Source organism: Lygodium microphyllum, chromosome 26 (genome assembly GCF_053477565.2).
Source record: "Lygodium microphyllum isolate KBCC chromosome 26, Lygodium_microphyllum_v1.1.10, whole genome shotgun sequence".
Taxonomy (NCBI): Eukaryota; Viridiplantae; Streptophyta; class Polypodiopsida; order Schizaeales; family Lygodiaceae; genus Lygodium; species Lygodium microphyllum.
The window spans coordinates 75,716,518-75,730,086 of NC_141160.1; the positions used below are offsets into that span (position 1 = coordinate 75,716,518).

The window sequence follows — 13,569 nt, forward strand, 5'->3', positions numbered from 1 at the left end:
GAACAAGCTGTTCTCTAGAAGCCTTTCAAAGGTAATCATAATTTAGGTGGCTAAAGTGAGCATACCAAAGCTTGGATTGTGTCTAAGTGGTTAGAAAAAGAGAGATCAAGGCAAGAGGAGACCTAAGCTCGTAGACTTTTTTCTCCTTATAACCAAAAGTAAGCATGTGTCTCAATACAAGATCAAGAACCGAAAGGAATCCTTGTCAAACTCAACCAAGAGGCGGAGGGTACAAATCTTGTATGTTGAGAGAAAATGGTAACCCAAGCTTGGTGCATAAAGCACCTCTGAAGTATAAGCACCACCCTGCCCATCTGGAATAAGCTGTATATTACCTCTCCCTTGAATAGGGACATAAGAGCTATCGCCGATGAGAATCTTTGCATGTGAAGGCCGCAAATGTGCAACACCTGCTACAGAAGAAGTCATGTGCCGAGAGGCACCACTGTCAACAATCCACTCATGAGGACGTGGAACCATCAAGGCAGTATCAGAAGCCCTAGGGGTCAATGTCTCAATCACCTGCAAGTGGAGGAAGGCAGCTAATGAGGGAGCAGCCACCGCTCGTGAATCCTTTGAAGACTTCTCATTTTTCTCCTTGTTAGGGAATCCTTTTTGCAGTGACCTGTCTTACCATAGATGTGATAAGTGGAATCCTTCTCTTTGTCCTTCTTTTTCTTCTTTTGGTCCTTCCCCTTCTTCTAAGAGGACTGACTTGTCAATGCCTCTGATTTGAAAGCATTCTGTTCTTTCAATTGCTTCTCCTGGTCTAAAACCATAGAAACCAACCCTTCCCAACAAAGAGTCTTTGGTCACCCTGAAGCAATCAAGGTGGAGTAAAATGCACCAAATCAGGGCAATAATTGAGAAAGAAGAGTTATCGCCATATTCGCTTAGGTAATCACCTTCCTTGCGTTCCAGACTTGCATTTGCAGTTGCCGAAGCTTATTGACATACTGCCACATAGAAGAAGACTTGTTAGCAAAATGAAAGCCCTCATCTGAACCTCCGTAGACACCCACTTTATCACGGTCATTTGATTGTACATTTGATCCAGCTCTAGCTATATGTTTCGTGCCACAGTCAAGTGCTCAATGCGAGCAATGATAGCTGGAGAGCATGAGAGAGAGAGGAAAGAACAGATGTGGTTATCTATGTGCTTAAAAGAAGAAATTGTTGGTGGTTATCTATGTGCTTAAAATTTAATGTCGTTTGTGTGGTGTGTTTCATTATTTGGATTGACAACCATTCGTTAAAGTAACTCCCTGATCAGCCCAATCTTTGTGGCTGTAAGGCAAGATGAGTGGAGTTTATGCAATAGCTTGACTTTGACATCCATTATCAAAAGGGCGCAACTAATATGGTTATTGATTCCCTTAGTTGAATCGTTGAAGCTAATGCCTTGTCCTTCTTCGAAATTTTGATAGATTTCCATCTTTCTCTCAAAGGGCGCTACCAATACGATCCTCATTTGAGTAGGATCTTGCAAACAATCCAAGATAGACCTAGTAGCCCTAGGAGATTTGCTAGTCTTGATGCTTGAAAGTTGGCTACTAAGAGAAAGACGATGGGAAAGTATTCCATTCATAATGGATTACTATTTAGCTAGGGCAAAGTATGTGTGCCCGATGATGAGGATATCCATAAAAAGATTTTGTACGAGTCATAGTGTGCAAAGTATAGGGCACCTTGTGATGGACTTTGGCCTTGGTTACTTGCTACCTTTAGTGGCCACACATGAAGGCTTTGGTTGAGTCTTACATGCGTGAGGGCTCGCAATGTTAGCTTAACAAAGCTAAATAGTATAAACAAGCAGGGATGGTACATCCTTTAAAATTTCTTGAGAAGAAGTGTAGTGTTTCTATGGGTTTGGTAGTAGCATTATCCCATATGATTGATGTCATGATGCAATCTACATTATGGTTGATCGATTGATGAAAACTGCTCCATTCATTCCCACAAAGACGACTATCAAAAGCCACAAGTTAATTGGTCTCTTTGTTGAGTATCTTTATAGACTTTATGGTTTGTGTGATTGAGACTAAGTTCTCTGGCCATTTCTAGCAACAGGTTTTCTAGAAATTGAAAACTCAAATGTCCATGCAATCCTCAAAGCATCATGAGACCAATGGATAATACTGCTAAGCATTCGGCTATTAGGTATAGCTTGTTTATGCATATATACGGCTATGAGCCAAAACCACCAATTGCCATTGAGGTCAAGGGAGTAATGTAGTTCGTAGTCAACATCCTGTATGATATATGGGAGATATTGATGATTATGAGGGAAAGCATTACAGTGGTCTAGCATCGTGTCACATTTTATGCTAATCAACATTGTATTTCATGAGAGCACAAGAGCTCTAGGAAGGCATGTGGGTTTACCTTAAATGTCCCAAAGCACTTTGATTCAATAATAAATTCCAGCAAGTACTAAAAGTTATCTTGGAGTTATTGTCATCCTTTTGAGATCACCAAGAAGATAAGTACTTGTCCTATGAGCTTGATTTATCTCCGGAAATCCAAGCTCACCTAATGTTCTATGCGAGTCATTTGAAAGAACGATTGGGAAAACTTGAACTGATTGTTCAGTTTGAGGAAGTCCTGCGGCTGGAGGACATCACTTGTTATGTTCCACTTGAACCCGAATTGATTCTTTCTTGACCATAGGAGTAAACAATCCCATGGGATCATCAACAAGTGAAAGAATTGCCTAAGAGGTGGAGGCTACTTGGGTGTTGGTATGGTCTTGAACAATTGTTCTCTCCACTTTGTTCTTGAGGATATTGGTGAGGATAGCAATCATTCACCAGGGGACAAGTGTCACAGGATATTGGTGAGGATAGCAATCATTCACCAGGGGACAAGTGTCACATCCTTGAACATCCGAATGGGTGCTAGTAGCATTGGTCACAGTGGTTACGAAGTGACTTAGTGCAAATACACTAAGGGCACTTCAGGTTTAGGGCACTCAAGGCCTATTTATAGGACTTAAGGCCCCATTGTGCACATTTTTTGTATAATCACCACCCTTGGGCTCTTGGTGTATGCTGAAGTGTTTGTATACTAGGATGGTGTGGGTTGGTGGTATGGGACGCGAGCTCTTGGGACGTGTCATGGCTGGGAGTGGGGCTAGCTCCAAGGCTTGGGGGTGAGCTTGTTTGGCTCTATGGCTAGGAGGTGAGTCTGATATCCATTCTCTATACATTTGTGGATATCGCCTGTGTCCTCTCGTGTGCAGGTTGGATCTTTGTGTGCAGGGTGGATCTTTGGTGGACGTTTGACCAACATAGCAGTTTTTCTATTCAGCTTATTCATTGACCATCCACATTGAGTATCCAACATAGTGATTCACTTGTTGAAGGTGGACTTAGTGCCACAATTAGATTTTTCTCTTTAAGCATTGTTGTGTGCTTATAGTGATTATCCATACTAGAGCTTTGGACTGGTGTGTGAGGTTGGGTAGGAGAACCAGTTGAGACTACCAGATTTGATCTCGCCATCCAAACTAGCACCTCTTGAGCTCAGATTTCATACTTCTCCAACTCACAATGTATGATGTCATACAAATTCCTGGTCAGTATGGACATGTTTAGTTTCGTGTGAGGCAGGTAACTGGATTGTGTGGGTTGTGGGACTGCAAAGGGCTGGAGAATTAGGTATGCTACAGTCAAGAATTTTTTGTAGAAGCTACCTTCATGTTTATTAACCCTGTTCTATGGGGCAGCCATGTGCATTATTATGTAGCATATGTTGGAGGTCAGAGAAAATATGGGCCTTTGTACACACTGTTATGATACCCAAAAGAGAGCTGCTGGACAGTCGAGAGGTCTAAGAAGTGAGTAATCTGCTGGAAGCCTGAAAGTAATGGTGAGTTTGCATGCTTACTGTGTAAGATAGCTCAGTCTAGGGGGCTTGCAAGGGAATGCAAGATGCCTTCAAAGTGAGAGTGAAGAGGGTTGTCTTTTTGCGAACATGGCATCACCATAATAGTTTGTCCTTTTAGATAAGGGCCAGGAAATGTGCTTCACTGGCTGTTGATGAGTGCTATGGCACTATCAATATTATCAATTAAATGCTCACCCTGGCCACAGTTCCCATACACTTGTCCACTTAATTGAATTTTCCTGTGGTGTTATTAAAGTAGTATTATCAGCTATTCATTATGAATATGGCTGCTCTTTTAGGGAGGAATACTCAAAATGGGCCTTTATATCACCAAGAAAGCTGTGAACAGTGTCATGGAGCAGTCTGTTAATTGATTTAGGTGCTGACCCTGACCAAAGGTCCCATCCACTCTTTAACTCAGTTGAATTCTGTATCTTATCATAATCACGTAGTCATCTGTGCCTTTAGAGATCAGTAGTCCTACTAAGGTATAATTATGTTATAATTTGCTATAGTCATCTGTGCCTTCAGAAATCAGTAGTCCTATTAAGGTACCATTATGTTGTAATTTGGTAAAGCATCAAACCAGGACAGTTAACATAGCCAATGCATAATTGATACTTCAGTATACCTTCAACCTATAGATTACCATTAGAGTAAGCTCAAATGAGATTATGCGAGTTTTGAGTTTTGAGTTCATTTTATCTGTTACTGCCAGAAATTTGAGATGTATTTGAGTGCTAGACAATTTAAAAAGCAAGCTCACAGGAGAGCATACTCTCTCTTTGAATGCTTGATAATATTAAAGATTGTCACTTTGTTATTTCTCTCTTTTTGTGTGGTGGCAGGACGTGTCCATCTCCCCCTCTCCTAGCTGTGTAGAGCAACTTCTCATTTCAGTGGGTGATCAGTTGGACCTCCTGGATCAAATTCTTGGGAGCATTTCAAAGACCCATGTTGATTTGAATCAAGTGAGGACTCAAATCTTTGCAGCTTTTTGAAATAAGTCTCTCATGATGCTCAAACATGTGATTTAAAGTTCGGCATTCAGGAGAAACTCAGAGGCCTTTTCACATAAAGTGAGTAGTTTATCAAACGATTACATGTATCTGCTCAGATGGATAAGGTATTAGTAGATACTGACACGACTGCCACGTGTTCATTATCTCATAATCTGTAAAATTACCTATCTAATAAGGCTACTCCAAGAGTTCACTAACAATCAGGTGGACCAGTGCTATCAACTTCAAGTGTTTTATGTATGTTTAGTCTTACAGGAACCCTGTTCCACTGAGTTTGGTAGGTCAAATTACAGACATTGATGGAGTTACCCCTCCTAAATTGCATGAGAGGCTCTCTGTCTTTACAGAATCGATTGGTCATTACTAAGAATATTCCCCCTTGCTAGCAGTTTCAGGAAGCACAGAGGTTCTATATAGAGTGCACAATTGTTAGAACCTGTGATTTTCTGAGTAGCAGACTATCTTCCTATTACTGGTTGACACGTTTGAAGCATTCTTCTGACTGCTTTGTATTGCTAGGAAAATCTTCAGCCATATTGGATGACTGATAGTTAGGAAGTGTGTCAAATTCCACATTGATTGAGCTGTCATGTCAAGTTGGTGCATTTTCCTTTTCTTTTTCTTTTTTGGGTCACCGAAATGCAAACCAAGGAGGGCACCTTCCCTCCAAGTTTGTGCATCATCTGATTGGGTTATCAATGCATCTTTGCAGGTGAAGAATCATGCTGAGTTTTTGCTATTGCTAGATTTATCAGGTCGAGTTTTGTGCATAATTTGATTTTGAGTTATGGATGCATCTTGCAGGTCAAGCTTGGGGCAGTGTTTTCAGCCTACCAAAAGCAAGATGCCAATGGGGCAATTGACAAACTGTTGGGTTACATGAGAGAGCATGGCTATGAGGATGCAAGCAACAGGTTGATAGAAAGCTTAAGGGAAGCAGGTGAAACAGCAAATGCCAACAAGTTGTCAGAGCGGTCCAAGGCATTGCAGGCTGCTGAAGCTACTGCGGCCTAGCTTAAAATTGTGTGTATTTGATCACATGCTTGATGCTATCCTGATTGTTAAGTAAAGTTACAGGATTGGGTCATTGTGTGTGGTCCCTTTTTCTTGCCATCAGTGTGCAGAAAACAGAGCCCAGGATGACACAAGCATTGCAAAACCAGTGCCCTGTGTGACCTGGAAGCCATCAATTCTTAGAGAGACAACAGAAACTCAGTCTCAGTGCTAGAATTTGAAGGGCTCTACTAAAACCTCACTTTCTTTGTGAAAAGATTGGAAGGGTACATAATAACTATTCTTATCCGAAGTATAAAAGCCCCTTTGAAGGATGATGCTTAAAAAACCTTCAAATTCAATCTCTCTGCTGGATCTTCTTGAGAGGTGACCACAAGCTGCATGCATTCAAGGTCCATTATTCAAATGTATGCCCATGCAATCTAACACATGCTTGGACATTTCCAGGCATTTTGACTGAATTCTATTTGTCATTGTGAGTGGCCAACGAGCTTCTTAGTGTTTCCCTCTCGATTGTCAATGATTCCAATGTTGGGAACCCTTTGGTTTTATCCAAGTCTGTGTGTGTATGTTTTTTAGTAAGGTTGCTGAAACTAAATAATAGCTAGATTTAGGCCATTTGGCCAGCATGCCAAAGCATATTCACCATTGGGAAAATATTTTTTCGTGAAGTTTGAATCAATGTACAAAAATATTTACATCAGGCCTTTTGGCTAGCCAAGCATGATCAAAGACCAGCAATAAACACCCGTGAAGCCACAAGGCTATAAAAACACCATGCTAAAGAACTAAAGAAGAGGATCATGAAGTGGAACCAAAAGATTGCCAAAACATAATGCATGGACATCATTTGGGTGGCACAACAAGAGTGGAGCAACCAATATGCAACCAAAGCAGCAGCCCCAATGGGGAGGAGCAAGTGTGTTGAAACCGTGGAAGCTCTCTCTCTCTCTCTCTCTCTCTCTCTCTCTCTCTCTCTCTCTCTCTCTTGTTAGGTGACCCTACCGTACCCAATAATTATCGGCAACAATTATCGGACTATTATAGTTGGCTACACATTCGCTAAGCCATATGTGTTTATTCTTGAGTACGAGCTTAGCAGATGGGTAGAGATGTAGAGCCTCATAGCATAGGGACATGTAGGCTTTTAATTGGTACTTGGATATGTCTCTTATTGTATGCAGATGACATTGTATTGATAGTTGATTCTCCACATGGTTACGAAGGCACTTGGATACACTATGCTCTTATATGCAAGATAGTGGGCTATTAGTGAACCATGGTAAAACCAATGTCATGGTGTTAAATATCACACCACAATGGGCCAAGAGATCAGCATCTAAGTTTATTTATGGACGAGGAGATGGAGTACATGGACTCTTATACTTACGTGGGAGTTTTTCCATAATTGAAGCAACCAATCATATCACTTGGCTTACTATGTTGAATATGTCACACGTTTTTTGCTTTCTTAGTCACCCATCATTTGTTGTCCTTAACATTTTGTGGTAAATTTGATTGGCTAAATATTTTAGAAAATCCTTCCATTTTTTCAAAGTCCAATCTAACCATGGAGATGAAGGTTGAAATATAGGCAAGGGAAATGCCTCCAAAGTCATTTTTTCAAGTTCAACCAAATCAACACCTATAATCTCAAGGTATCCTAACATAATGATGGATATTGTGGAAAGAATAGACTTAAGTCTTGACGAAGAATGATAACATGTGATATAGTCTTGAAATTAAATCTTGTCATCTTGTTGAACTTACTTGCTCCATGTGCTTATCAAGCTAGTCCGAGAACCTAGATGTGGCCAAAACTTCATCTTGCAAGGAATTAGCTTCCTTTTTGGAATTAGGACGATGCCATACAATGAATGAAAGGACCTCTTGCTAAAAGACTATTAGGTGCAAAAGAAAAAAAGATCGAGTTTTGATTGTTTGAGTTGAATTTAAAACATTTCACCATGAGGCTTGGATTTGTGTATAGTCATATGAGATGCCAATTTCCTCAATAAAATCTCTAGCAATATTTGTGCAATGGTGTTGTTGTACACACACATGCTGCAACAAAGCCAAGCACAAGGCTATCATATGAATCTTGATGTCCAACAAGGTAGCATTCCCTAACCATTTTAGCATCATACAACATCTTGCATCAATTCTTGCATTGAGTTCTGTATCCTAGTAAGAAAATGCAAGAAATAGGGGATCATTATCATGACTGCCTATGCAACTCTCAGTTGTACATATAAAGGCCAACCCTAAGATTTTCAATACATAAAACTCTCCATAAATACACATGAGGGACCACAGGGATAATCCAAATGTCTAGTGATCTCACCATATGATCCTTGCCAATTGAAAGCATGTAGATCTCTCTATAGAATCGATCAAAGTGGATTTTGTGTATTGATATAGAGGCCCAAAACCAAACCAAATAGGCTCAAAGTAATCATTGCTCTATCCACATTAGAATTCTCAACCTTAAGAAACATAAAGGAATCATCAATGAGAGACTATCATAGAAGCTTAGCTTAAGTTGGAAGAGCCAAATCAATGTTTTTCCCATCAATTGCCAACTTATCTATTAGGAGCATCATTGGATGAGCCACCAATGTAGACATCGAAGGACTAAGAGAACATCCTTGGACGAAGTTAGTGAGTGAGAGTAACTTCGTTAGTTACCCACCCATTTAGCACTATGCGTACACTTGCATTACAATTGATTGTGTTTAGTTGACATTAACTATGAGTAGCTAATATGGTTAAAAGCCTTTTAAATGCCTAGTTAAACCACAACCACATGCTAGCTAGAGTTTTCAACATAGTCTAGCGCCAATTGAACAGTTAGAATGTTATGCAATATATCACGTCCCTTAATCAAACTATATTGTCATGGGTGAATCAATTGTGGAAATGATCCCATGAAAAAGATGGGCCTCCATTGCCTCAACATTCTAGAGAAGGGACCTTTGGCAACAAATGAAGCACAGAGGTAGGAAAATTTTCATGCTACAAGCAAGGGAGAGTAATCCACAAAGGTATACGGCAATGACAACGAGCTTCATATGTCTCTTATTAGGAAACTATTTCTAGCCATCAAGAGCAACAATGCAAACTAAATTTGTGCATCATCAGGGTCATCAATCAATGTGTCCAACAAAGAAGTTCTTCATCAATAAACTACTTGGAGGATTTGAAGACAATCATTTTGTACATGCTAGGTTTTTGTTTTGATATATTTTCTTGCAATCTTTGACTTACTGATTAAGTTTCTAAAGTATTTTGTCTTGTAATCCTAGACTTCTTGTTAGTAATCCTAGTCTTTGGGTACCAAAAGGAATTTGTCTTGTAATCATGGACTTCTTGTTTTGAAGTTTCAGATGTTATCTTGTCTATTCAAAGTGAGTACCCCCAAGCCCAATTATCCCAATTATTCGCTATTCATCTCTTGCCTATTATTCGAGCTAGAAAGGATGTTGAAACTTTGAGCATGGGTAAACCTGAAAAAGGTAATAATGGCTATCAAAAGAGACCATTATCCACTACCTTACACTATGCGCATGATTAAGCAAGTGAAACTCAAGGAGGCATATAGCTTCTTGATGGCTTCTTAGGATACAATAAAGTGCAAGTACATTTGAGCAACAAGTACAAATGACATTTTCTACTTAATGGGAGCCTTTGCATACATAGTCATGCCTTTTGGCTTAACAATATACCAATCGCATTCCAAATCTTGATGTGCACAATATTCAAGGACATGCTAAGAAAATTGCATATTTGTGAACAACTTCTATGACAATTGTAGTTGGAATAACATTTAGAGAAATTGATATTGGTCTTTGAGTAATACATGCAATATCAACTTGACATGGCGATGTTGCTTATTCCATAGAAAACCATACAAATATTTCGCCAACACATTTGACTCTAGTTGCTTGACAATAATTTAGTTTTGTGTGAGATTATGGACATTATATCATAGCATTGGCACTCACCTGATATAGTGGCCATCCATTGAATCAAATATTGTCTTGGTGCAAGACCATACCGATTGCATTTTTCCAAAGTAGAATACATTTTCTTGATTTGATTGCTATTCAAACCATGATATGATGATTTAAAGGTATCATGAATTGTGTTGTGAAAGTCCTTTGCATAAAAGTTAGTTGGCTTACATGACAAGAGAGTTTTTAGAGACTTAAGCCTTTATTACATTTGCTATTGTTGACAACATTTGGCGTGCAATCCTTTTGAGTAACCTGGTCTTACCAATCATTCCTGAGTACATTTTCATTATTGTTAAGTAAGCATTTCCACAAGTAGACACCATAAAAATTATGGAAGGAAGAACTTTCAATCAAGCTATTGCTCACTTGATGATTACATGTCTAATGAAATTGCAAGAAGGAAGAAGTTACAACCAAGCTCTTCCCCACTTGATGACTACATGCCTAATGAAATTTCAACAACTTGATGATGTGTGTATTCCCATCAATGACCCTTTATTAAATAATTCTTATGGTCTATGTGGGGTTTTTAGTAAGCTTATAACTACGGATTTTCCTCCTTTCCTTCCGCCATCCCCAAGTTCTTCTTTTGCATTCGCATTACATGTGTTTAACATTGGAAGTTACGTTATCATTCAATTGAATTGTTGCTAATTGATTTTATTTTTCTTTGCATCATCTTTGTATATTTGAATGAATTTATAAAACAATGAAATAAAACCCTAATTTCAAAGTTAACCATTTCATGTATTTCAAAGTCCAAAGTACAAAGAATTGTTGGAAGTGAAAAATTTGTATTCCTGTATGCCTAGAAAACCATCTCCATGCTTCATAGAATTTTAGATCTTCTTCAAGTCAATGTCAATCATTTCCTTTTCCTAGCAAGTTTAAGAATCCATGGTTGCATCATAATGTTCCTCCTTCCTTGGATGAGTCTACAAGTTTATATCTCATTGGAACAATTTGAAGATTTCATAGGCCTATGGCACGAGGAAAGTTGAAGTATTCATGGGCTTATTTCTATTCCATTATCACGCCACTTTAATATAATGGTTGCCCACAACCATTCGTTTCTCCTTACTAGAATTTATCTTCTAACTTAGGTCTCCAACCATGACTTTGTCATGATATCTCTTCTCAAATTGAAGCAAAAAGATGGTGCTTTGTATGTGTCAATGTTAGCACCCTATCAATGTGTTTGCCCTTGCTCATTGTGGATCATCTATCTCTTGGTTCTGCATTTAGGACATTATGATGGGGTTTCACTTTATAACTGTGAACCTTTTTCTACAGTATTAGATGAGAAGAATAGGCATGGGGCATTATGATGGGGTTTCACTTTATGACTCTAAACATTTGTCTATAGTATTAGATGAGGAGAATAGGCATGGGGCATTATGATGGGGTTTCACTCTATGACTATGAACCTTTGTCTACAATATTAGATGAGGAGAATAGGCATGGCACATTATGATGGGGTTTCACTCTATGACTATGAACCTTTGTCCACATTATTAGATGAGGAGAATAGGCATGAGGCATGGATTCATTTGTTAGGGAAGCCTAGATTGGGGGATGAATGGGTGGATGATTTCTTTTAGGAGGCACAAGTTTTAGGATAGTTGGTAACACTAGTAGGGAAGAAAGGAAGTTGCATATCGAATGAAGGTATATACACATCCTAGATTATCATGTGGGATGTAACAAGCTTGCAATTCATGGGAGGAGAATTGAATACCATACAAATGACTAGTAGTGGCTATCCAAAATCACCTCATTATCTTATAAATCTTAGTCTAAATCCATCCTAATTGATTGTCTACCATTACCATTTGACCTAAATGGAGGACCACTATTAAGGATAAAGAGAAAACAAGGAATGCTAATCGATTGAAGAAACAAAGATGGAACTCTCAAGAGAACACCAAGGAAACATGGATCTTACTTTAAGAAAATCTATCTTATATGCATCAATTTTTTTTTCATTATTTATGTAACCACAACAAGAAAAATAACATCGGGCACAACAAATCTTCACACAACATCATAACAAGAATATCCCATGGCTTTATCTTCAACAAAATTGTTCACATTCTTCATATTAATCTTAGAATCCATTTAAAAAACCCACAAAAACACAAACGAATGCTCCACTTTGAATGGAATTTCATCACATAGTATTTATCTTCAATGTCTTCATAGTGTCTCATACTACAAATACAATGTTTTTAGCATAGAAATATGACTATCTCTCACACTTAATCTCTCTCACACATATTAGCACTAAATAGTACAATGAAATTACAATTAATAATCCTCTCGTGGTCGTGGATACCCCTCCCAAGAGGTATGTCTGAAACATAACAAAGACAAAGGCTCTATAGAAGCTCAACAAAGGATCAATAGAAAGCATAAAAACCATATAGCTTTAATCAAAACCACTTCAAACCATCCAAAACCATTCAACACACTCTCAATCAATCCTCAAAAGACTTATTCACAATCTTAACCTCACCAACAGAAAGAAAACAGAGGCAAAGCAAACCATAGCATAGAACCAAACAAACTAATCACAAAACCTATCAGAACATCAAATTTCAACCAAAAACCATCACGACTCTCCCAAACATAATCAAAATATCCCAAAACACTTCTAAAGTCATCCAAGTTCAATCAATACACCCTCATATCAACCAAAAACCATCCAAAAATCAATAAAACACAGCTAAAAATACAGTCATTCTAGCACTCAACATATACCCACACTTAATCAGGGAGTGTCCTCGTGACCTTAGAAAAGGGGAATAGAAGCTCAAAATACTAGCTCATCACTTTATCTTCATCATCAATCAATGAGCATTTAGGAATTAACCTCGACCCCATCAGCCTTCAAAAGAACCTGGATCTAGCAAAATAGATTGATGAAAGGAAAACACCTTAAAGAATAGATCAATCCTTAATATGCCAAACTAGAACCAAAAAAATTAGTAAAGGATATAAAAGGTTTTGGCATTGCAGCACATAGTCATCAGGACAATCTTTAACTTCAACCTCTAACCAGCTTTGATAAGCTTCAACTTCAATCTTCTTCAATAGCAACTTCATCGTCTACTCGTGATGACAAGGATAATATACTCAGAATATAGAACACGGAACAAAATATAGTTTGAATGGCACCAGTCCCAAAAAATGGAGAGCTAAATAAGGAGAATTTTCATTAAAAAGATGGTATATCCAAAGACTATACCAGTACTATGCAAATGAATATATCTCTTCTTAAAATTCATGCTAAGCTTGAGACGTTTGAGGGTTTTACTTTCATCCACGAAATGGAGAGGTACATTTTGATTGAATTGTAGACAACACATCCTTTCCAACAAGATAATGAATCTGGTAGGAAATCCTTGTGCAAAGTAGTATAGCACATCCATCTAAGAAATAGTGACATCTTCATTAGGATTGACTATCAAATTTGGAATGGTCTTTTGAGTGTTCAGATATTGGACTATTGATGCATGAAGGTAAGATACAAGGAGAAATGTGTACCAAGACGTATAGAAGTATCTTCAGACTGAGCATGCACATGAGGAAATTGAAGATAGCAATTCGAACATGTTGAAGAAGTTTCC

General features: G+C 38.4%; 1 protein-coding gene across 1 annotated transcript in view; it reads left to right on the forward strand.

Annotated features, from left to right (window-relative positions):
• LOC148013426 (uncharacterized) overlaps positions 1 to 6,453 on the forward strand; it is a 60,269-nt gene extending 53,816 nt beyond the window's left edge. Inside the window, exons 9-10 of the mRNA XM_087668133.1 lie at positions 4,737 to 4,859; positions 5,715 to 6,453. Coding sequence (XP_087524259.1) covers positions 4,737 to 4,859; positions 5,715 to 5,924 — 333 coding nt within the window. The 3' untranslated portion in view covers positions 5,925 to 6,453. The remainder of the gene's footprint in view (positions 1 to 4,736; positions 4,860 to 5,714) is intronic.
• The last annotated feature ends 7,116 nt before the right edge of the window (positions 6,454 to 13,569 follow it).